The sequence below is a fragment of the Meriones unguiculatus genome, chromosome 5 (genome assembly GCF_030254825.1).
Source record: "Meriones unguiculatus strain TT.TT164.6M chromosome 5, Bangor_MerUng_6.1, whole genome shotgun sequence".
Lineage (NCBI taxonomy): Eukaryota > Metazoa > Chordata > Mammalia > Rodentia > Muridae > Meriones > Meriones unguiculatus.
In genome coordinates this window covers 528,919-555,576 of record NC_083353.1, presented here as the reverse complement: position 1 = coordinate 555,576, position 26,658 = coordinate 528,919, and the positions used below count along the sequence as shown (strand labels likewise).

The following is a 26,658-nucleotide window of genomic DNA, read 5'->3' as shown; positions in this document are numbered from 1 at the left end:
TGGGTTTTTTGTTTGTTTGTTTGTTTGTTTTTCCATATGAAAATAAGAATTGGTCTTTCAAAGTCTGTAAAGAATTGTGTTGGTATTTTAATGGGCATTGCATCCAATCAGGAGATTGCTTTTGGAAAGATGTCCGTTTTCATATGTTAATCCTACTGATCTGTGATCATGGGAGGTCTTTCCATCTTCTGATATCTTCTTCAATATCTTTTTTCAGACTTTAAGTTTTTTTCAAACAGGTCTTTCCCTTGTGTGGATAGAGTCACACTAAGGTACTTTAAGTTATTAGTGGCTATTATGAAGGGTGTTGTTTCCCTAATTTCTTTCTCAGCCCTTATATCTTTCAAATACAGTAAGGCTACTGATTTTTTTGAGTTAATTTTGTATACAGCTGCTTCGCTGAAGGTGTTTATCAGCTAAAGGAGTATGCTGGGGTCACTCAGATATACTATCACATCATCTGCAAATAGTGATGCTTTTGACTTTTCCCTTTCCGATTTGTATCCCCTTGATCTCTTTTACTTACCGTATTGCTCTAGGAAGGACTTCAAGTACTGTATTGAAGAGATATGGAGAGAGTAGGCAGCCATGCCTTGTCCCTGATTTCAGTGGATTGATTTAAGTTTCTCTTCATGTAATTTGATTTTGGCTATAGGCTTGCTGTATATTGTCTTTACTATGTTTAGGTATGTGCCTTGTATCCCTATTTCTCCCAGACTTTAAACATGAATCGGTATTGGATTTTGGTCAAAAGTTTTTTGGCATCTAAGGAGATTGTCATGTGGATTTTCTCTTTCAGTTTGTTTAAATGGTGAATTACGTTGAATAATTTCCATATATTGAACCATCCCTGCATGCCTGGGATGAAGCCTATTTGGTGGTTATGATATCTTTAATGTGTCCTTGGATTCGGTTTACAAGTATTTTATTGAGTATTTTCGCATCAATGTTCATAAGAAAAATATGTCTGAAGTTCTCTTTTTTTTTGTTGGGTCTTTGTGTGGATTAGGGAACAAGGTAACTGCGACTTCATAGAATGAGTCTGATAATGTTCCTTCTCTTTTTATTTTGTGGAACAGTTTGAAGAGAATTGGAATTAGTGCTTCTTTGAAGGTCTGGTAGAATTCTGCGCTGAAACCATTTGGCCCTGGGCTTTTTTTTTTGGAAGGTAAACTTTTGACCACTCTATTTCCTTGTGGGATATAGGACTATTCAGTCTATTTACCTGATCTTGATTTAATATTGGTAAATGAAATCTGTCATGAAAATTGTCCATTTAGATTTTCAAATTTTGTGGCATATAGGCTTTTGTAATAATTCCTAATGATTGTTTGGATTTCCTCAGTGTCTGTTGTTAGGTCCCTCTTTTCATTTCTGATTTTGCTGATTTGGATAGTGTCTCTCTGCCTTTTAGTTAGTTTGGCCAAGGGTTGTCTATCTTGTTGATTTTCTCAAAGAAGCAGGTTTTAGTCTCATTGATTCTTTGAATTGTTTTCTTTTTTTTTTTTTTTTCTAATTATTTTAATTCAGCCCTGAGTTTGATTATTTCCAGGCATTTACTTCTTTTGGGTGTATCTGCTTCTTTTTTTCTAGGCCTTTCAGGTGAGGCATTAGGTTGCTTGTATGAGATGTTTCAAATTTCTTCTTGTAGGCACCTAGTGCTCTGAATTTTCCTCTTAGCACTGCTTTCATTGTGTTCTATGAGTTTGGGTATGTGGTGCCTTCGTTGTCATTGAATTCTAGTAAGTCTTTAATTTATTTCTTTATTTTTTTTCCCTAACCGAGCTGTCATTAACCCTGCGAGTTGTTCATTTTCCATGTGTGTGTAGGCTTTTTGCTATTTTTGTTGTTTTTGAGGTCCAGCTTTAGTCCATGGTGGTCAAATAGGATACAAGGGCTTATTTTGATCTTCTCTCTGTTGAGGCTTGCTTTGTGACCAAGTATGTGGTCTGTTTTGGAGAAGGTTCCATGAGGTTCTGAAAAGAAGATATACTCTTTTGAATTTGGGTGAAAAGTTCTGTAGACATCTATTGAGTCCATTTGATTTAGGACTCTGTAAGTGCCATCATTTCCCTATTTAGCTTCTGTTTAGATAATCTGTCCCTTGGTGAGATTGGAGTGTTGAGGTCTCTCACTATTAAGGTTTTGGGATCAATGTGTGATTTAAGCTTTAATAATGTTTCATTTACAAATGCAGTTGCTCTTGTATGTGGGGAATAGGTGTTCAGAATTGTGATGTCCTCCTGGTAGATTTTTCCTTTGATGAGCACGAAGTGCCCCTCTCCTCAACTTTTTTGATTAATTTTGGTTGAAAGTCTATTTTATTAGATATTAGGATAGCTACCCCAGCTTGTTTTCTGGGTCCATTTGCTTAAAACACATTTTTCCAGCCCTTTTCTCTTAGGTAGTGTTTATGTTTATTGAAGAAGTATGTTTCTTGGATGCAGCAGAATGTTGGATCCAGTTTCTACAACCATTCTGTTAGTCTGTGTCTTGTCTTTTTATTTATTGGAGAGTTGAGTTATTGATGTTGATAGATAATAGTTACCAATTAATGTTAGTTCCTTTTATTGTGGAATTGGTGGTGTTACTGTGTTTCAATGCTTGTTTTCTTTTCATTTTTTGTTGTGAAGTTATCTATATCCTGTGTTTTCTTGGGTGTAGTTGATTTTGCTGGGTTGGAGTTTTCCTTTTAGTAACTTCAGTAGGGCTCAGTTGCTGTGTAGATATTTTTTAAGTTTAGTTTTGTCATGGAATATTTTGTTTTCTCCATCTATGTTGATTGAAAGCTTTGCTGGGTATATTAGTCTGGGTTGGGATCTATGTTCTCTTAGAGTCTGCATGACATCTGCCCAGGTCCTTTTGTCTTTCATAGTTTTTGATGAGAAGTCTGGTGTGATTCTGATAGGTCTACTTTATATGTTACTTGGCCTTTTTCCCTTGCTGCTTTTAACAGTTTTTCTTTGTTCTGTTGATTTAGTGTTTTGACTATTTTGTGACATGAGGAATTTCTTTTCTGGTCTAGTCTATTTGGTGTTTTGTAGGCCTCTTGTATGTTAATGGACATCTCTTTCATTAGGTTGGGGATTTTCTTAAAAATATTTTCTGGACCTTGGAGCCTGGAATCTTCTTTTTGTCTATTCCCATTATTCTTAGTTTTCATCTTTTCATGGTATCCTTGATTTCTTGGATATTTTGTGTTTGGAACTTTTCCGATTTTATTTTTTCTTTGAGAGCTGTATCAATTTCAGCAAGTGTATCTTCAGTACCTGCGATTGTCTCTTCCATCTCTTGTATTCTATTGGTGACCTTTGTGATTCCTGATCTTTTCTCTATATTCTCCAGCTCCAGGGTTTCCTCTCTTTGTGTTTTCTGTATTGATTCTAATTCTGCTTTCTTGTCTTGCACCATTTCCTTTATCTGTTTGAGTGTGGATTCCTGTCTTTCCATGATGGTGTCTATTTTTGTGTTCATTTCCTCTCTATATGCCACTGCTTGTGCCTCTATTTGTTTGGCTGTATTTGCCTGTATTTCTTTGAGTGCTTTGTTTGTTCCCTCTTTATGTGTGTCTGAGAACTGGATAATCATAGCTTTAAAATCATTTTCCTGTATCTCCAATGAATTAAAATATCCACTGATTTTGAAGGTTGCTAGCGAAGCCATCATGTCCTGATTTTTGTTGGATGTGTTCTCACACTGACCTCTATAGCCATCTGCTTATCCGTAACCTTTGCTGTTTGTTCCTGGAGACTGTACTTCAGACTGGGTCTGTCTGTCTCTGGTCTCTGGAGTATTCTTCAGGAAGATGAGAGAGGTCCACCACTTTGAGAATGGATGCTGGTGTTTCATCTGTAGCTAAGGGAGGAAAGTCACAGGCACATATGTGCAAGTATGGGCCTGTGCGTGGCAGTGTGCCTTGAGGGAAAGGGTGCTAAAGTGTGTAGATGCCTGGAAGGGTGGAGCTTAAGCGCGGGAAGGGGTATGCATGCTAGCACTGTTTGAGGTTGCAATGTGCATATGCAGGTGCCCTGAATACCTCAGTGGCCTATAGGCCTGTTGTATAGTCCTGCTGGTATTCAGATCTGTCTGGGCTGCAGGTATTGTTTGCCTAGACCCCACTGGTAGACCCACAGTACAGGGGCTTCAATGTTGAGAACACTGTCCCAAGGATACCTGTTTTGCCCACAGTGGAGATGTGGGTGGGAGGGATCAGATGCCTGGCTGCTAGCACAGCAGGGGCTCTGCCGGCACTCACTTAAAAGCTCCCTCCCTCCCTCCCTCCCGGCCTAATTGGAAGTACAGGGTTCCCTCTGTTCTCTACTCTCAGATTTGGGCCCGCAGGGGCCAATGAGAGTGTAGGAGATCCATCAGCTCAGTGCTGTCCACTGTTTGGCTGCCAGGCAGGGATGCCTGTACTGAGGTGGCTGCCTCTGCAGTCTCAGTCACCAAGAGCAAAATCTCCTGTTTGGTCCAGCCACTGCCCTGCTGCAGCCACAGCTCTGGGAGGCCCACCTGGGCCATTTCAGAGTGAGGAGGCTTGTTCTTGGGCAATCACTGTGGTCTCAGCCGAGCAGGAGCAGGGAGGCCTGTGCTTGGGGCAGAGGCCACTGCTGGCCACCTCTGCTGGAGACCCATGATTGGGGCAAGGGGAAATGCAAGAAGGTTGAGTATTTGCCACTCTCAGTCCCGGGAGACATCCACAGGTGACCTGGATCCAAACTGTCCCAGCTCACAGGTTTTCCCCTCTCACCCAGGAAGCCTCAATGTGGCTATTCTGGCTTCAGCTGTCCCTTACTCACCGATTTCAGAGTTTTGGATCCTATGCCTGTCATATACAATGCACGCTGGTCACCACCAACTTGGACCCCTACGTTTGAGATTTTTGTCAACTACAAGTTAATAAATTTTAGTGTGAAAAAGCTAATAGAATGCACAAAAATTCTGGATTTAAGGAAAATGACTTTATTAGTCTTATCACTACCAGAAGCCAGAATATCAGTCATTACTTGCTCTTGTTCCCAGAACCCTGAGCACCATAAGATAGTGTAAAGCAGTCCAGGTCTCATTTACACAGAGCTAGCTGCACTGAAGATAAGAAACCCTGAACACAGGGAACCCAAGCCCCTTTATTCCATAGAAAACATTATATCTCAGGCTAGTAGCACAAACTGCTGTTTTTCTCACAGGAGATATTATTTCTACGTAAAAGCTGTTGGTTATACAAACATCCATGCAGAAATTATCTAGATAGACTCAGTGTCTCTGTTTACAGAAGCACACAAACAGGCAGCTTATGAGGAACTCTCTCAACATTTCCCAGTACAGTGTAAGAAAATCCTGTCTTCCCCCCCTAGTTTGCAGATGTCTGTATGCACATAAAAGAAAGCTTTACCACTTTATTCATAGGCTTGCTTATTAGTAATAGATTCAGGGTTTCCTATTCTTTTTTTAATGAAGAGACTTATTTTCATTTTATGTGTATGTTTTTGCCTGCATAGATGTCTGTGCACCGTGTGCATGCAGAGTACCTGCAGAGGCCAGAAGAGGGAGGCAGGTTTTCTGAAACTGGAATAACTGATAGTTGTGAGCTGCCATGTGCTGGGAATTGAACCAGGGTCCTCTTGAAGAGCAGTTAGTGCTCTTTAGCCACTGAGCCATCTCACCAATCTCATGTTTCATTTATTTTCCAACAAAGCAATCAATATTTATGAACTCTCTTTTCTGTAAATTCTATTACAATCCATAAAGAAAGGTCACTTTATTATGCCATGGACAGAGAAAATGATTCTGAAGTTCTGAACAAGAAAGAAACCATAGAAAAGTATGCTCAGGGCCCTCCTGAAGATGTGACAACTGCTAAAGAATAAAACTTACCATCAGATTTTAAAGATCTGAAGCAAGCAATCAGATGCAGTCCTCTAGGGTATGGCTTTTGTGGGGTCAGTTAAGTGTAGAAAAATGCTGATTTCAACGGCATGAGTTTAGGCTAAAGGAATTTTTGTTTTCTAATAAAAAAATTTTTAAACTAGTAAGGGGACCAAGAGAAATGTATCTCCTAGTCTAAGAAAAGAAAGAAAAGCTTGTCCTATTCTCCATAGTGGCACATTCATTTGCCCTCCACAAGATAGACTATGGACAACTGAGCTAAAGTCTGCACCAAAGACAACTCTTCAAAAATGAAATATTTTGCAAAGGTAGCCTAAATATACAGAAAGTATTCTCTTTCACTCCTATCTCCAGTCACATTCCACAAAAAGCTACACCAGTGTTCAGATGGTACCTCCACAAAGGAAATGAAAATCTGCCACTTTTTGACATGGGTGAACCTGAAGATCATTACAAGTCGGAAGGACGGTGTCAGTATTGCTTGATCTTACTACAAGACAGACTGTGAAAAGCTACCCCATGGAACGGGAGAGGACAGCGGTTTCCTGAGGCCAAGGAGAGAAGTGTATAGCTAAGCCAGGGGTGCTAAAGTTACGGTTCAACAAGAATAGGAAGCTCTAGGGTGCTAATACAGGGTTGGGAAAGAAGTACAATAAAGAACTACACATTTCAAAAAGGTACAAGTCTGGGCATGGTGTTATACACCTGTAATCTAGGCACTTAACAAGATGATGGCAAGATACCTGTGAGTGTGAGGCCAGTGAGGGCTACAAGGTGAACAAAGTCTACCTGGGCTACAAAGCAGGGCTATGCCTGAGCAAAACAAAAACCACTAAAAGAAAGGATTGTTGTGAATGTTTCTACCACAAAGAAATGATGAGTCTGAGAAGATGATGTTCAAGTAGATGAGACATTAAAAAATATAAACAAATAAAATCAGTCTTTCCCTCACTCCTAGTCACTCACCCCACTATGTTGCTGCTGTTGTTGTTGTTTTCATTTATGGCACTTACATCATCCAAAAGCGTCTTATTTCTTACCCAACATTTTATCTATGCTGAATCTCTAGCACCTTCATACTCAATACATGTCTAAAAAGCAAGTACACAAACAACAACAAAATCCACAATGTTTAAATCATTATGCTGGGTTTTTCATACTTGAACTCAAATATAATCTGAACAACTATGAACATCATGAACAATCACAATTCAAAGATTTTTGAGATAGTTTTGCTGCATAGTCCACATTGCCTTTGGACTCTGACTCATTCACCAGTACCAGGATTATACATGTGTGCCACCATGTCCAGGGTATGAACTACTTTTCATATCTCAAAAAAAATTTAATTTTTATATATTATTTATTACAATTTATTTGATTTGTATCCCTGCTGTAGCCCCCTCCCTTGTCTCCTGCCAGTCCTACCCACCCTCTTTCTTCTCCCCCTATGCCTTTTCCCTAGTCCCTCCCCTTCAATCTGACCCTAGCTTATCGGGTCTCATCAGGACTGGCTGCATCCTCTTCCTCTGTGGCCTGGAAGGCTGCACCATCCCCAAGGGCAGGTGATCAAAGAGCCAGCCACTGAGTTCATGTCAGAAACAGCCCCTGTACCCCTTACTAGGGTACCCACTTGGACACTGAGCAGCCAATGGGCTTCCTATGAACAGGGATCTAGGTCCTCTCCATGCATGGTCCTTCGTTGGAGTATCGGTCTCTTCAGGAGCCCCATGGGCCCAGGTAATTTAGCTCTGTTGTTCTCCTTGTGGAGTTCCTGTCCCCTCTTGTTCTTTCTGTCTTCCTCTTCTTCCATAAGGTTCCCTGCACTCTGCCCAGAGTTTGGCTGTGAGGCTCAGCATCTCCTTTGATTCCCTGGAGGGTAGAGTTTCTTTCAGAGGTTCTTTGTGGAAGGCTCCTGTCCTGTTCCTTGTCTTCTCCTACTTCTGATGTCTGTCCTATTTGCCTTCTGAGTGAGGATTACGAATCTTCCCTAGGGTCTTCCTTGTTTACCTTCCTTAAGGCTATAGATTTTAGTCTGTTTATCCTATATTATATGGCTAATATCCACTTATAAGTGAGTATGTATCATTTGTGTCTTTCTGCTTCTGGGTTACCTTGCTCAGGATGATCTTTAGATGTCCCTCAACAGAAGAATGGATACAGAGTGTATGGTACATTTATACAATGGAATACTACTCAGCAATTAAAAACATGGAAATCATGAAATTTGCAGGCAAATGGTGGGAACTAGGAAAAAAAAACAAAATTTAAAAAACACAGTAATACATGTTGCACTTTATTTGAGGGTCAGTGAGAAATCCCTAACATTAATTGATATCTCCATATAATAGGCCAGTAAACTATGTGAGCCTCAACCAAAATAACTCAGTCTTCCTAGCTGCTGGTTTATTTCAAGCACTGTGTGTGGCCTATAGGCTTTTTCAAATAGCCCTCCTGGAGTATCCTACATATTAATCCCTTATTTCTTTTACAGCTGTTTACTAGCTTATTCCATAATGTGGAAAAATATAGCAGTTCTAAATAAGTTGAGTTATGAGAAGAAGGAGCATGCAAACGCTTTCTCAGAGAGTCTAGATTCAGCAGTCAGATCATCCACTCCAGTGTCAAAGCCCTAAATGACTACCACTAGACCAGCAATTCTACGTATGTGGGTCACAAGCCCTTTAGGAGTGAAATGACCCTTTCACAGGGGTCACCTAAGACCACCAGAAAAGATATTTAAATTACAATTCATAACAGTAGCAAAATTACAGTTATGAAGTAGCAAGAAAAATGAATTTATGGCTGGGGGTCACCACAACATGAGAAAGTGTATTACAGGGTCGCAGCATTATAATGGTTGAGAACCATTATAATGGCTCTAGACTGTTTATTGTTTGAGTTACAGAATTCAAGTTCCAAACTCAGGCTTTTCATGCTCCCAAAATCTAAAATAAAACCATTCTACCTATAAGTTAAAAAACATTCTTCATCAAAAACAAAACAAAACAAAACAAAAACAAAAAACAAACAAACAAAAAAAAAACCCCACTCTTCATGACACCTGCAACTAGGAACCGTAAGTAAGCTATGGAATTTGCTTCAATCTGGACATCTAAAGAAGATAAATAAGAAAGAGGACCCTGGGTAATATGATCAACCCTCACATAGAAAGACTAATGGGATGGACTTTGGATGTTGGAGAAAACAAGTAACAGGACAGGAGCCTACCACAGAGGGCCTCTGAAAGACTCTACCTAGCAGTATCAAAGCAGATACTGAGACCCATAACCAAACCTTGGGCAGAGTGCAGAAAATTTTATGAAAGGAGAGGAAGTTAGTATGACCTGGAGAGGACAGGAGCTCCACAAGGACCAAATATATCTGGGCACAGGGGTCTTTTGTGAGACTGTTTCTCCAACCAAGGACAATGTATAGATATAACCTAGAATACCTGCAGATGTAGCCCATGGCAGTTCAGTATCCAAGTGGGTACCCTAGTAAGGGGAACAGGGACTATTTTTGACATGAACTCAGTGGTGGGCTCTTTGACCTCCCCCCGACACCCGAGGGAGGAGCAGCCCTGCTAGGCCACAGAAGGGGACTTTGCAGCTAGGCCTGAAGATACCTGATAAACCAGGGTCAGATGAAAGGGGAGGAGGTCCTCCCCTATCAGTGGACTCCAAAAGGGGCAGAGAGGAGATGAAGGAGGGAGGGTGGGGTTGGGAGGGAATGAGGGAGCGGATACAGCTGGGATACAGAGTGAATAAACTGTAACTAACATTAAAAAAAAATCATTGTGATGTATGTCACTTACATAAATGTTCCAACAAACTAACTCCCAACAAGAGAAAGAGAAGTGTCTTTGTCTCCCCTGTGTGTTTTTGTGGGTTAAGTCACAGGCATTGGCTACAATCATTGATGGCCCTCACAACTACCAGAGCAATATACTAAACCAGCATCCAGAAAAGAGACATCTTAGATATGATAAACGTAACAAAAAATTTTCATATTTAAAATTTTCAAAGAAATCTGGCAGAAACAACATCAATTGTAGGAAGAAACACACACACAGCTAGATAGGTAGATAGATAGAGAGACAGACAGACAGACAAATAGGAAGATACTTCTGACTACATTCAGAAGGAAAAACAAACATGTGAAATACACATGGGAGGCTGGGGACACATGCATGAACAGCTGGAAGGAAAGGTGCAGGGAGAGAAGTGGGAATGCAGAGTAGTCACGCCATGCCCAAGTTCTTCTCAAACAATGAGAAACTACACAGTTTACACTTATATTAAACTTAGGATTAAACCATAATTGACATTACTCAGTGTTATATGCAATTACCTCTTGCTTGCTTTCTCTGAGCCTGAAAAGTCATCATAATCTCTGTCTAAAGCTGTCCATGTGAGATCATTGTTTAACATACATAAAAACACACAAGTAAGCACAATTGAAAAGTCCAATTATCTCCAAATAAGCTTTTTGTTTCACTCATTTTTTTTCTTTTTTCTGCCTGTTGTTTTATTCAAAGCCAAATGATAGATATGCCCATGGGTAATAAGGTCACGGGGTTAAAAGAGCATTTTGACAATTACAACAAGCTAGATTACAGCTACTACAAACCAGAGCCCATTTGTCTACACTGCAGGAAAGTTAGCGCTAGAAACGCTCTTCCTGTGTTCTTATCAATGCGGTGCACAAAGTATTTTGCCCTCAGCTCCTTCTCTATGGTCTGCACAGTGTTTACTCCTATCTATCCCCACCAGGCACTAGTGGCTCAGTGGCTCTCCTGAATCCCTAAGGTATAGTAGGGGAGTGGAAGGAACTACAAAGTATCAGACATAGATTCTGAGCTGCTAAACATTTCAGTGCAAAATTTTCACACTTAAAAAACAAACAAAAAAACCTCTAAAGGAAATACATAAAACGTGTTCTGACTATACAGAAGTAGTCAAGATCACCATGAGAAGAAAGCAGAATGCAGCTGGCTCTTTTCTAAGCTGGTTCCTTAATGGTGCTACTTGTACATGCCTTGGATACCGTGGGAATGCACAAGAATGTTTTGAGAGGGAAAATAAAGCCCATTAAAATAAAAATAAAATAATTACAAAGTGAGCCAAGTAGAATAGAGCCTAAAGCTTATAAAGTCACCTAAAGTTCTTAAAAATATAGTTCAAGTGAAAAAACAGGCAAAAGGAGAGCTACTCTAAAAGATTTGCATATGGGACTCACTTCCATCCTACTCCTACTCCCAGGATTTTCTAGAAACAGCATTCCAGGTTTCTTATAAAGCAGCTTGTCACTAGAAAAACCAAATATAAGCTTTTCGCAAACTTGTTCTGACCATCTTGATCTTTCAGCATTATCAGCCACATATGCTAGCTTTAGAAAAACATAGCTTTGTGGGTATTTTTATTAATTAAACTTCTTTAATAATTTCATACATGTATATAATGTATTGTGACTGCTCTCATCCCAGTCCCCCAGCCATACCCTCCCATCCTCTGTCTTACTAATCTCTTTCCCACATTTATATCTTTATGCTTATGATCCTCTGATTTTGACTAGGGCCTTCTGCACGGCCTTGAAGTTGGAAGAATCCACTGAAAACTGGTGGATATGATGCAGCATACAAAACAAAAGACATGGTTCCCCTTCCCCAGATTCCATCAGTAACCTACAGTTCAGTAGTAGAGGCTGTGTTCCATGAGCCTCTCCTTCCCTGTTCACAATTGCCTGCTCCAGGGCCCTGTCTTGTACAGGACTGGTTCAAGAGCGAGCAGCTGCCTTGAGTCCATGACTACACTGGTTGTGTCATGTCTAAAGGACAGGATTTCACTGCCCTTCTTCTTCCATGCTTTGCATCCACAGTGTTCCCTAAGCTTTAGATGTGATAGTATAAATGACCTGTTGGGAGATGAGCCTTCATCTGTCACTGACTGCTGTCTTGGGGTTTTTACAAAAACCAGAGGTTGAGAGTGAGACTGCTAAAACTAATCATTTTGTTAATTAAAACTCCAGTAGTGTCATAAACTCTTCAAGTATTTATTTTCCTGAATGTTTTAGCATAATATTCAACTTCTATCAAAGTTCATTAACAAATTTTATTAAGAAATTTAACACTTATGAAGATGTGTCACTATATTAGTACCTATTTCTAGTCTCCAAATTCTTTTCTTCCTGTTACCTGCTGCTCCATGATCATTGCTTCTGTCATTTTTCACAGCTACCTTACAGGCCACACCAGGAGGTATCTGCACGTTAAGAATGGGAGGCCACATACTCTCTTGACCCAGGGGGAGAGAAGCCGTGGCAGAAGCACATTCCGAGAAGGTCCCTGCCCACTCCACTCTGTCTCATCCTTGGCAGCTACCACAGGGCTAGAGACGGGATAAATTCTAGACCCAATGCTGACTCACTTCTAATTACAGCACAGTCTCTGGGGAAAAAAGGAAATAGGCTGAAATTCAACACATTTACTTGCTAGCAGTTCTCAACATTATTTATAAACCTCTGTTTTGGATCTTTTTAATATATGTACTCAAGAAACAGCTATTAGCTTAGTTGTAGAGGCTAGTCATATTCTTGAGAGAAAGGCACGCCTAGAGAAGAGAGATTTATGACACTGTAACAGGGTCACTTTAAAATACATTTTACATTTACGCTAGGTAGGGCTTCTGAACCTAAGGAAAAACCAAGGTGGCAAGAAGCTTCAGGGGGCGCTAATACAAGGGATACTCAAGGGAACCTGGCATTAGCTATTTGGGGGCATTGGTCTGTACTTAGACAGCTGCAACCTGACTCAGTCTATATTTTCATTTAGATGGTGGATTCTTTTGAAGTCTGTGGATAGATTCAAGGAGGTGAGGAAGGCTGACAGGCTAATCACGGTATTCCATGTAGGGCCAAGCATGCTGGCATGAGCATGTAACCCACTCCATGCAACACTCCAGAAGTCAAGGCTCCTGGACTACAAAGCAGCAAGCTCACTTTAAATTTTGTTAATGAAGACACATGCTTTTCACCTAGATTAAAGAGATGATGGCTGTCATCAAATTTACAGAGGCACCTTACCCAAGTACTTACCCAGGCACTTGGGAGAGCCTCTGTAGTAATGTTGCTACACAGAACAACACTCTCCACTCTCTCCTATACTTCCCAACTGTGTCCTTTTGCTACTAAAGGACAGAACTGCAATTCTTAAGATTGATGCAATACTAAGGGGGTTGCTGTGTGCATTAAGAAACATCTGGATTACTGCTATAATTGCTACCTCAGGATGTCAGGAATCTAGAAAGTAAATGTTTTATTATAATATAGCACACATGCAGAACAGTACTAAATCAAAGGTGTACATTTTGTCAACATTTTTAATGTGGGAATTTAAATTGTTAATGAACATATAATATAGAACATTGGAGAACATGATGCCACTAGGAGGAAAGATTATAAATGAAATGCAGGAACCAGGGGTCTGGCTTTAGTCACAGGCTTGCTCTTGTCTGCATTATTTTTATGTTGGTTTTTTTGTTTGTTTGTTTTTATATGCATTCTTAATGATACTCAAGCATCTTGTAACATCCTGTACATAAGATGGGTTAGCATAGTTAGCCTCAAGATGACTTAGAAAGATGTTTCAGTATTTAAAGGAGCTTAAAATACATGGAAATCTTTTCTCTACTGAAGCCGATTTGAAAGTTGGAACCCATGAACATGGCAGATAACCTTGAGTCAATAAAGGTTTCACAAAATATGCAAGGCACACTCATTTATGTATTCACTAGACAGAAAGTCCATCCATCTTTGTATGAACAATGCACAATGTACAAGAACCCCAGTTATTATTATCCATCACTTCCTTAACAGGAGGACTTTGAGTTTGTTTTTTCCTTTTTAAAAAATGTTTTTTCTCTAATGACTGTGACATTTTATTTCCTCACCTGCTGAACTCTAAACTGTGTGTACGTTGTAAATTGAAGACTTAAACCATATCAATTGTTTAAAACAATTCTACACAATGCACCTACCTTTGCTCCCACACACTTCCATTGTATGATTACATCAGGGTCCAAGTCTCCACCACTATCTGACCCTTGTTCACTTTCTTCCCTCGCCTCCACCCACCAAACTTTGTCCTTCCTGCCAAAGTTCAGCACTTCCTAGAAAAGTCTACTGCCTGTTTGATATTGTACTTCACTTTAGTCACCAAAGGAAGAATTTACAGGTGCTTGGCCCCATCTATAAGACCATGACCGAAATCTGACCTCCTGTTACAATACATGAACTTCTGCCCTACTGATAAGGCTGGCAGATATAAGTAGGATTTTTCAAATAATCCTTTGGGAATTTATACGCAGCACAGCCATAAAGCGGGTGAATGGAAGGTCGGTTTCACTAAAAATAATAAATATTGCCATGTTTATTCAAAGTGTGCCTTGTTATGCTCCAGGCCAAAAGTTCAGATAAACACTATTGTAAATGACAAAATATTACAACTTTTTGTTACTTCTGTTATGATCTTTCCGCTGAACACCAATAGAAATGTTTTCCCTGTGTAAGTCCCTGCCCTGGCATTGAATAAAATGTCCTGAGATGAGAATACTGGATTTTCTTGAGGGTCAAAAGAAAAGGTGTTTACCTCTTACAATCAAAAACAAACACTGACTATGACATAGTGCTAATACTAATTGGTAAGGTCAAAGGCAAGAGTGACAAACTGAATAAACATTATACCTGCCCTAAAAGGGGTTACCATCTATTGATAAAGAACAATCTACTAGAATATGATGATCAATGCAATAAACACAAAGACACACAACAGGCCTTACACAAATGTTGAGAACAGATCACTACTGAGCTCAGTTTGCAATATTAGGAAAATTTGCTGGAAGACAAGTATAAGAATCAGGAAATTAAAATGAAACAGAATAAAAAAAAAAACAATGGAATAGGGGTGGTAACTGAGGTAGAAGGGCTAATGTGAAGAAAGGGTGACAACTGCAAAATGCTTCAGAATTTGAAAGCAAGGTGACAAGCAGCAAGAAATGTGGAGGACCTCTAAAGAGCCATAGGTTGTGCTTTCTTCAATTATTTTGGTGTCTTACAAGATAGATGATCAATAAGATTAAGCAGGTAACCCATGTTAGACATAACTAGGACTTTGGCAGGAGCTAAGTGTCTGAGATTGAGGGTAGAGGAAATACTTAAGGTGATGACTTTCACTAGCTATGATAAGTAGGTGAATGGAGGCAATGGCCTTATGATGATGGGGAAAATAAGATAAAGTTTAATAATATTCATAAGACCTGCAGGTCTAGATATGGTACTAAGGTAAAATCAACCAGAGTGTGGCTTTCTAACTGGTGATTAGAACAATCTTTTTATAGCTTCAAGACCACTGAAATTTCAGAAGTCTGCAGGAACAGTGAAGTGTGAAAGACCCATTATGACGTTGTTTCTACTATCTGTGTACTCTCCAACAGGCAAACAAGCTGCTGTCATTAGGGGAGACTGAACCCAGATCGTCACTCAAAGTTAAGGACATGCTCCACCAACGAGCCCACACTCAGTTCTAGCACACGAACAAATTAACATCAAGAAACAGCAGTGGCACAAAGAGAATGCTGAGGATAGTGAAGGGCAGAAAGATGAGCTGACAAACACCAAGTTAGGTAGCAATATCAGAAAGGCTAGCAGAAAGGAAAAAAACTATGCTGTAAGAGAAGAAAAAGAGATTAAAGGTTGAGAGGTAGAAATGATCAGTAAAGTCAAGGTCAAGCAAGATGTACACTTAGAAAAGTGATATAAAGGAAGAAAATACTTTGGATTGATCCACATGAAGAAATAAAGACAATATTGGAATGGAAAGACTTAGTCCTATATAGTTTATGTTCTTATTCTCCAGTCTTCAGTAGTCAAACTGTTCTTTTTCTCAAGGTCTATGATTAATGTTTACTATATAAAATGAGAACATTGTAATAAATACTTATGTTGAATAAACAATAAAAACAAGGAAATCATGAAATTTTCAGGCAAACGGTGGGAACTGGAAAAGATCATCCTGAGTAAGGTATCCCAGAAGCAGAAAGACACACATGGTATATGCTCACTTATAAGTGGACATTATACATGTAATATAGGAAAAACATACTATAATCTGTACACCTAATGGAGCTAAGCAAGAAGGAGGACCCTGGGTAAGATACTCAATCCTCATTCAGAAAGGCAAACTGGATAGGCATTGGAAGAGGCAACAGGACAGGAGCCTACCACAGAGGCCTCTGAAAGACTCTACCCAGCAGGGTATCAGAGTAGATGCTGAGACTCATAGCCAAACTTTGGGCAGAGTGCAGGGAATCTTATGAAAGAATGGTGAGATAGAAAGACCTGGAGGGGACAGGAGCTCCACAAGGAGAGCAACAGAACCAAAAAATCTGGGCCCAGGAGTATTTTCTGAGACTGATACTCCAACTAAGGACCATTCATGGAGATAACCTAGAACCCCTGTTCAGATATAACCCATGGCAGCTCAGGCTTCAATATGAACTCAGTGGCTGGCTCTTTGATCACCTCCCCCTGAAGGGGGGAGGGGCAGCCTTACCAGGCCACAGAGGAAGACAATGCAGACAGTCCTGATGAGACCTGATAGCCTAAGGGTCAGATGGAAGGGGAGGAGGACCTCCCCTATCAGTGGACTGGGGAAGGGGCATGAGAGGAGAAGGGGGAGGGAGGGCAGGATTGGGAAGAGACAAGAGAGGGGGCTACAGCTGTGATACAAAGTACATAAATTGTAACAAATAAAAAAGTTAAAAATAAAATAAAATCTAGAGTTCCTACATACATAAATATGTCTATATTTCATAGCGTATGCTTCTGAAAATACTAGTGCTGTATCTAAACATCAGACAACTGCCATTTATTAAATATCAATAATTTCAAGGACTGCATGGACATTACTTCACTGTCAACAACCACACTACACAGGAAATTATTTTCCCATTTCACACATAAGTGTGCTAAACCACCCTAATGCATACAGCTAGTAAATGTGCAAGTGAGTGACTTCTCGGGTAGAATTCTCACTTGAAGCAAATCTGTTTTGTTTTCATAAAACTAAACAAAACTTTATAAAAAGCAGCACACAGTGGGAAAACAGCACTGTCACATTATTGTCATCCCAAAAATGCACTTCCATTCTGGCTCACAGCAATCATTTAAAGCATAAAATCTCACCTATGTAGACATTCATGCATATCCTAATCCACTTCATGCAGAAGAGAAATCAGATGAGCATTAAGAACTCATAGAGATACACATAATGCTATCTCCACCAGCACAGGGTGAATAACAGAACACTTAAGATAATGCAAGGGAATGCTATCATCTTGGAACAGGAGGTACTGGAGGGAGTTGGTCTGAGATTGGGGGAATCAGTGCTTATTTCTGAGTTTGTTTAGGTTTACTTTTGGTTGTTTTACGGAAGTTGGGACATTATGAACTATTAAGTTTAAAATTGATGGGCCTGATTATATCAAAATTAAAGATGTTCATTTCAAGAAACATAAACATAAACAGGAGGGATGTTTACAACACCCTACACTGTCATTATCAACTACACAGAAAGAATTTCTAAAATTTCTCTTTCCAAGAAAAAAAAACAAAAGACGTAAGAAACCCTAAATAAACATTAACCAAGGTTTAGAAGTAAGTATGACGTGATTAATATGTCTATGAAGAAGGCACAGTTGGACAGCAGTGGCCAAAGAAATACCAATGTCTATTCAGACTACACTCGAACCACCAGGCTCTTGTCCAGCCGTGCATCTCCATGCAGGCGGAGGGCCACAGTGGGGACAGCCACCTCCTGAGATTCTATTAGCACCACACTATTGCCCTTGCAGAAAATCTCTTTTACCAGTACTTTATAAAACAAAAGGAATAATTGTCAAAAAATGTAAGTGCTTTTCATAAATATTTTAACGTATAAAAGCAGGTTACTCTAGGTTACAGAAATATGAATGCATTCCTATTTGTAACCTACCAATCTGCTGATGGCTCTTTGAAATGTCATCAGCTATGTAGCATTTTACATGGCAAATATAAACAAGACTCAAGAAGGAAGTACTTAATACTCATTAAACAAAACTTTGTTAAAAAGCAAATAAAAATAGTAATAATAATTCAGAACTTGGGGTTCAGCACACATCTTTATCAGGAAGATCAGATCAACACTCACCAGGACAGAGTATATGTGCAGACACCGATATACAGGAGAGAAATCCACCAAGTCTTGAGCTCCAGGTACCTAAAAGCATACAATTACAAAAATATCAAGGTTATTATAGGAAAACTACATTAATTTTCTTTTTTAATACTCAAGTGGTTACTTGTTTTCACAGCCAGATATATACTGTAAATGGGAATTTCAAAACAAAAGAATCATGTAGAGATGGCTTAGCAATTAAGAGTGCTTGCTGCTCTTTCAGAGGACCTGAGGTCAGTTCCCAGCACCTACATAATGTAACTCTAGTTCCAGGGGATCCCAAACCGTCTTTGCATGTCCGTGAGTGCCCACACACAGTTGGCATACACATAAAGAAACACACATACATACACATAAATTAAAAAGAAAAAAAAAAAGCATTCCTGAATTCAAAGTCACATATTTAGGTGCATGAAATTCTGTCTCAAAATCACATACATGCACACAGAGAGAAAGAGAGAGAAAGAGAAAGAGAAAGAGAGAGAGAGAGAGAGAGAGAGAGAGAGAGAGAGCAGTCAAAAATCTCAGCTCTTTTACTCTAGTACAAGACTAATAAGCTGTGCTAATAGGGTCCAGGTGTCACAGTCAAAGATGAGAAGAGAAACCTGATTTCTTTCCCTTCAGAGACTCATGTGGGCCAAGGACCACCAGGGGAAGTGCAAAGATGGAGCTGTGACTTTGGTGACCTGACTCTCCTTCTAAAATGCATACAGTTTATGTAAAAGCCAAGTTTCAGTGTCAAAGAGAAACTTGCTATACAAGACAAATGTTTTAATGGACAGACAGTTATTAGAGGTCATAAGTATTAAAATGTATAAGTCATTTTCATCAAAGTACAGAAGTTATATAGAAAGGCAAGGACGCTGTATTAAAAAATGAGATGAGAAAAGCAAAGTCAAACCAAGAAGTTATTCAACAAATTTTAAAGTGAATAATGAGTGGTATGTTGACTAAACTTACACATCAAAATAAAAAGCAAAAATCAGGTGTTAAGTAAAATCATTTCTTATAACTAATAGGAATTTGCCAGATGACTTGACAAGGAGGAAGTCAGAATGGACTTTGATCTAAATTTCCTCAACTAAGAAAGGAAACCATCATTTGTCATACACAGATTCAATAAGAATAAAAAAGGGGACCTGAAAATACATGTTAAACAAAATGAAAAGGAGAAAGAAAGAAAGAAAGAAAGAAAGAAAGAAAGAAAGAAAGAAAGAAAGAAAGAAAGAAAGAAAGAAAGAAAGAGAAACAGTACATAAGTAATTACAATAAAAACCTAGCTGGTTTTTCCTGTCACAACGGTAACTGTGAATCATCAGCGCAACACCAGCAGACACATCTAAGCTGAGTTAGACTGACTAATGGTTACAGTGCTGGTTCCCTTTCTTTCATAAAGCAAACACTGTCTATTCTTTGGGGCACAGCTTCTCTAAGCAAGACTTTTCTCTTACTGAAATGTTCTTTGTTCTATACGGAGCACCGCCATGCTCACGGCCAAACCACCTGGCACTCTACCTTCCGCTGTGCTCCACAGTCAGACCGTAGGTCTCCAGATTTAAGCTCTCAGACTGTGAGGCCTTGGAAGCAACACAGCTGCTGTGGGGACCAAAAGACTATGCCGTAAGGGTCGCTTATTTCAAGTGACCAATTACTTTTATAATCACATAGATACAGCATGAAAACGTTACGAACATTTCTCTTGCCAGAAAACAAGAGCTAAAAGCTATATAAAGCACATCATCTAAATAAAAATTTTTTGAAGATTTATAATAGTATTTAAACTACATAAAATAATGTTTGCACACAAAAAAAAGACAAAAAAAAACATGTAGAGAAAAGATGACTCTATGTAGGAAATGATTACTTATTTAGAGCAAGTGTGGTTACTTATACATCAGAAGTCTGGAGAACTCTCCTAATTTCCAGCCTCTGCCTTGTTTCACGGGCTCTTTATGTAGTTTGTTTCTGTAGGTTCACTTTGACACAGAGCCAGTCCCTCTCAAACATGAAACTACTTGAAGCCATTCTTCAGGCAGAACCCTACCTAGCCCAATGACTTGTCGGAGCCATCCTTACAGAACAAACAGCGAAAGTAAGGCAAAATTTCCTGGAGAGCTGCGGTAAATAAGCTGGCAGTCCCCATTTAAAAAAAAAAAAAAGGCATTTCATTGCTAATGGGTAGAACTGGTGTATCCCCACTAACTGTGTCTAAAAGCTACCTACCTCTTGCAAGGTGACAAAGTTCTTCCCTGTCATCAGCACCAAGTCTGTTTTCTGACTGTTAACAGTGTCCTGACCCACTATTTCTTGGCCCCAAAACTAACATACAGATAAATTCTCCCACATACAGGCCCAATTGTCTGCTTTGAAAGCTCTTCTTCTAGGCAAGAAGTAGAGGAACAAAAAAAGAGGTTCCAGCTCACCAACTCTCCCTCCCTCACAAACAGCCTAATATTTAGAAACTGTTTTTTCGTCCCTGCTCCCCTCAGAGCGCATACTAGGAGTGAGCACTGTGAGGACGCAGAATGCTGTGAGGGTAGAGGCATGTCAAGTATGCACTGACTCATGTTGCTTTGAGCTGGATGTGTTTTCTCTGCTTCGACTAATGAAAAAGAATCACTTACATCTACAGAAGGCAAGAGAGGAAGAGCAACAAGCACTGCGTGAAGGAATGTCACCCTTCTGCAAGATGGAATGCAGTTTCCAGAATAAAAACACGGGTGGAGGAAAGCTCTGGACAAAGCAGCTGCCCGGGGCATGAGCAGTGACGTGTCTGCTCTCCATACTCTCCTGGCGTGCTGGGTTCCTATTTTTTTCCTCCCTCCTTTCTTTGTCTCCCCTCACTTAAGTTGCATAGAATGATTGAAGCAGACTTGGGTTTCGTCAGGGAGGGGCCCAGGGACACCCTTCGAAGCTAACAACAACTGTCTCTAATGTTTTCTGTCTCCTAACAAAAGCCATGACTCTTTTATCAGCTTCATCTAAATTTTCCTTTCCAAAGTAAATAACAAGGCCCTTGCATTTCACACATGTCCAAATCTGACAAATCATTATCCACGGGGCCTGGAACTGACAAGAGATAACTCTGTGGTAGGGCCCTGTCACTTCCTCTTTAAGGGCGTTCTCTGAGGCTACAACAACATGATCAAAATAGTTAAACATTTCCTGTGCCTTGCAGTCAGGAACTCAGACATTAAGAGTATTTTTCTAGAAGTTCAAATAGACCTAGGAAGACACCAGCAGTGACCACAAACAGTACACAGGACATGACCCTGCTTTGTGTCTAATGTTAAGAATTCACATGAAATCACTTCATCACCAAGGACAGCAGCTGCCTAACTGCACAGTTCCGAGAGCAGTTAATGCTTCCCACCAGCCAAACACTCAGGAATTTCACAATAAAGCAACTGTTGGTAAAATTTTAATGGTACAGCTACGATTTGTGCCCCCAGAAACTGTCACATAAGAAACACAAGCACTTCTTAACAAAACAAATAATAGCTACTAAAAGGGATATTAGAGTGGCTGGCACAACACAGGAAAAGACAGGGAAGCAATTAGTGCATCTTAGTACCATTTTCCTATCACGCGGACAGTAACAGTTTCAACCAAGCTGATGCTTTCCAACTGTTATCTACAGAATATGTGTTAAGCAGCATTTACATATACACAGAAGCCATCACGCAAGGATCAACATGACTCAAGGACAGAAGACAGGCTAAGAAAATCAAATGTATAAGTGGAATTAATAAACCCTGAAAACGATCCTATATCTATGTGGGCATTATTGCTTGAAGAATTTTTGAAGACTTAGAATAGATGTAGACTATCTCACAGTCAGGAAGAAAAGAATTAACAGTTCTGATCATGAAAATTTTTAAGAAATACCAGGATCTGATTTGTATACTATCTTTCCTTCTGTAATAGAACAGCTTTAGGTAAAAGGAGGTCTCTGAGAATGGAAAATGAGTAATGTAAGTTTTCATCAAGCATAAGGGGACAATATTTACATAAAAGATTTCTGATTTCAAGGAAGTGATGCCACTCAAGCTTCAACTGATGCTTCACATAATATTTTGCTAACCGTCCCTTCCACAGAAAGAGTCTCATTAAGCAACTACTTCCCCTGTTTTAAAGACTCACTAACGAAGCCTAGTTAAGACTGGATTGTCCTAGCAAGCCCAGGAGGCTCAGGCAGAAGGACCTTGAGTTTGAAAACAGGCTAGACTACATCTCCAGACCTTGTCTTAAGAACAAAAATCTGTAAACAAACTTTTCTAACCTGATAAATGTTCCTGCTTTGTTGCTGGATAAGCATACCCTTATATAAGGAAAACTAAATACAAGAGAAAGTTCCTTTCTTCCCTGCACCCCAAAACAAAAACAAAACAAAACAAAACAAAAACCGAAACAGACTATGATTCTCCTGCACTGTTCATCAACGTAGGACATTAGCTCACTCCAACCTTGCTCTTCCCACATTTTCCCCAGAGGACAAACACAAAGACCAGCTCTCACTCACCCTTGTACACATTCCTCATTTACTTTTCTCTTAAAAACCTTTCAAAGTAGATGGATTGAAGAGACAGGCTTGTAGGAACTTAGGTATGTTTCTCACTAATTATCTAAGCCATGTTCCACCTTGAAAACCCTTCTGATTGCCACTTCACACAAAGCAGTTTCTCGGCGTTAGTAAATAACTGCAGGGACTGGGGCTCATTTCTAAGCATTAGAAGGATCTGGAGTCATTAAAATGTACCAGGCATTTTCTGCAGGGAGTGGACAAGAAATGACTAGCTAGAGAGACTCGGCCTTTGCACTCAGAGATTCCACTGAAGCAGCCCATATTATGTTTGGAAACCAAGAAATACCTGGCAGATATTTTTTAGCAGGATTCTTTCTGAACTACTTTGACTCCAGAAGTCTAGAGGGAAAAAAAAGGGTAAAATTCATTTGAACATAAGATCTCACAAAGGAGACTAAATACCACAGACTACCAACAAACCAGGAGGACTAGGATCCTAAAGGAACAGGAAATAATGTCAGTACACTGATGCTCTAGGCTTTAATCAGAGCTCTCTCCTGAAAGTTAGAACTTTCCTACAAAGATGCACTCAAATTATTAGGACCCTTTATGGGAACACCTAAAATAGTTAACACATGTACAAGTATTTGTACTAAGCATAAAAAGTTGTTTTTGCAAGGAAATCATGAAATTTGCAGGCAAAGGGTAGGACCTAGAAAAGATCATCCTGAGTGAGGTATACCAGAAGCAGAAAGACACACATGGTATGTACTCACTTATAAGTGGATACTAGACTTATAAGATAGCATAAACATACTAAAATCTGCGCACCTAAGAAAGCTAAGCAAAAAGGAGGACCCTGGGTAAGATGATCAATCCTCACTCAGAAAGGCAAACAGGATGGAAATCGGAAGAGGGAGAAAAGAGGCAACGAGACAGGAGCCTGCCACAGGGGGACTCTGAAAGACTCCACCCAGCAGGGTATCAAAGCAGATGCTGAGACTCATAGCCAAACTTTAAGAAGAATACAGGGAATCTTATGAAAGAAGGGGGAGATAGAAAGACCTGGAGAGAACAGGAGCTCCACAAGGAGAGCAACAGAACCAAAACATCTGGGCACAGGGCTCTTTTCTGAGACTGATACTCCAACCTAGGACCATTCATGGAGATAACCTAGAACCCCTGCACAGATGTAGCCCATGGCAGCTCAGTGTCCAAGTGGGCTCCCTAGTAGGGGAACAGGGACTGTCTCTAACATGAACTGATTGGCCTGCTCTTTGATCACCTCCCCCTGAGGGGGGAGCAGCCTTGCCAGGCTACAAAGAAGGACAATGCAGCCAGTCCTGATGAAACCTGATAGGCTAGGGTCAGATGGAAGGGGAGGAGGACATCCCCTATCAGTGGTCTTAGTGAGGGGCAGGGAAGTGATGAGGGAGGAAGTGTAAGATTGGGAGGGAATGAGGGAGGAGGTTATAGCTGGGATACAAAGTAATTAAACTGTAATTAATATAAAAATAAAAATAATTAAATAAAAAAGTTGTTTTTGTTTTTTTAATCACCACTTCCTCTTGTTGAGGCAATGCAAAAACTCTCTGGCCAAAACCATAGGATAATTTCTTCAGGATTATCTGCTTCAGTCTGAACAATGGTGAAATAAAAACCTCAACAGTCTTTTTTAACAAGGGTCTAGTTCATACTCAAAATTGTTAGGGACAAACAAGGGCAGTTTAACAGTAAAGTCAATACTAAACACAAAAGATCTGGGCTGAGGCAACTCAGAGAGAACAAAAATGTATAGAATAAATGTTTCAGAACTATGCAAATAAAGTCCTTTCCCCCCCCCCGGACAGCACTAGAAGTGTACAAATCGAAGGAGGCTGTGTTAAAAAATAAAATAAAATAAAAAGGAAGAGAAGTGGTAAAAAGAAGGAAAAAGCAAAAAGCAGAAAGGACTTGGCATAGGGAAAAACAGAGAAAAAGAGAGATAACTTTCATAGATATCTCTGTAATATAAAAATCATTGTAAAAATCAACAAGACATGAATCAACTTCATCCACAGTTCCAAGGATAAAAATGAAAACTATACCAAGATGCCATTCTACCTATTAAGATTTGAGGGAAAAGAGTAAAAAGATTAAAAAAGTGTTTAGGAAAACAGGACATAGATGTGGGTGTGCAGAACAAGACCTTAAGGAAGATTAACAGAGTAGACAGTGAGGATGTGACAACTTCAGAACAAACACGCAAGATCCCACAATGACTGCCCCATCTTCACACCAGGGTCTCAGACTGCCCGTTGTACCGCATGGCAGCACTGTGCTATTGCCAGATTTTTTATATACCTCCTGTAATAAGTGTGAAATGGAAACAACATTTTTATAGGAAAATGTTAGAAATCACTATGTGTGCACTTGTGGACTGACTGACTGACTGAACTGAACTGAAGTAAAAACTACAGACAAAAGGGAACCCTCCTTAATCAGTAGTGTAAACAGTGAGAAGAGCTTCCCTGAGCCAACATGGAGTGAGCTTCCCGGTACACTTTCAAATGAGGAAATATTTATGTATTGTGCTACATAAGCTTAGGAATAATAAAAGACACATATACAAACTAATAATGCTGGTATACAAAGGCTAAGTACAAGGGAGCAAAGCAGAGGGATGGAGATGGGAGTTTACTCCATACATCTCCTCATGTAATTTTGCATTTGAACCAAATTTATACTCAAAAGGTTAAACTCCTAAGGGTACCCCTAGCCTTAAATACTATCTCTAGACCCTAAAATACTATAAGGTAGATTAAAACCACATAAAAAATAAATGAAATTCGTGGTATGTGCTTGGCTGGAGAGAGAAGGAAAATGTAAAAATAATGCAGAGCATAAGTGAAACAACTGGGGATTTGCACAAGGGCTGCTTATGCAGTGGCATTACTGTTCAAAGCTGAATCTTCTGAATGTGGTCACTATTGTAATGAAATGTTTAAATGTTATTCTCTAGAAAAATAATACAATAAAGTTTGTTATTTTCTGTCCAGTGGCTCAATTCAGGGAGAGGAAAATATTGTACATACCCTGCTCTTTCAAAGATGATTTGACAGAGTGAAGATAAGCAGCACATTTTAGTAAGTGGAGGTTTGGGTGACCAGTATGTATGGGTGCACAGAAAATTCCTTTAAAGACCTAATGCTCTTTTTGTTGTTGTTTGTTGACCAGTATGTATGGGTACACAGAAAATTCCTCTAAAGATCTGATGCTCTTTTTTGTTGTTGTTTGTTGTTCATTTTTTTCTTTCTCTCCATCCCCCACCCCCAAACAGGGTTTCTCTATGTAGCCTTGGCTGTCCTGGACTTGCTTTGTAGATCAGGCTGGCCTCCAACTCACAGAGATCCACCTGCCTCTGCCTCCCTGAGTGCTGGGATTAAAAGTGTGTACCACCACACCCCGCTAATAAGAAACTCTTAAAGCAAAGAACTCTAGAATTAAGCTAGTCCATCTGAGAAAAGTAGAATAGTGTATTTAAACATGAAGAAGGAGAGGGCAGAAGTATATCCCATGATTGGGATTATTAACCTCTTAGAAGAGGGTGAAGAGGGGTTAATAAAAGCATTGAAGATATAAAGGACACCTTCTTGAAGGTCTGAAAAAAAATGAGTAAAAGAGGCAAATAATTTCAAAATAACAGACCATTTATACTATTCCCACCATATTTTCAGTTTTAAAACATGTAGCCTGTTGTATTTTACAATTCAAATGTTTTTGTGATTAAATGTTTTCTTGACTATGAGGTAATTACCTTTCTGAGTACATATACAGTAAACAAAAAATAAACAAGGACGAAGTTAAATTTCTTTTTCTTAAATTAATAATTTTTCATTTGAAAATTTTTATTACAATTTATTCACTTTTTATCCCAGCTGTAGCCCCCTCTTTCATCCCCTTCCAATCCTTCTCTCCCTCCCTCTTCTCCTCCCAT

General features: G+C 39.6%; 1 protein-coding gene across 5 annotated transcripts in view; it reads right to left on the bottom strand.

Annotated features, from left to right (window-relative positions):
- Exoc6b (exocyst complex component 6B) overlaps window positions 1–26,658 on the bottom strand; it is a 436,866-nt gene that overhangs the window by 239,510 nt on the left and 170,698 nt on the right. For all 5 annotated transcript variants that reach the window (XM_060383430.1, XM_060383428.1, XM_060383429.1 and 2 more), the window contains one exon: window positions 18,131–18,199. In XM_060383430.1, coding sequence (XP_060239413.1) covers window positions 18,131–18,199 — 69 coding nt within the window. The remainder of the gene's footprint in view (window positions 1–18,130; window positions 18,200–26,658) is intronic.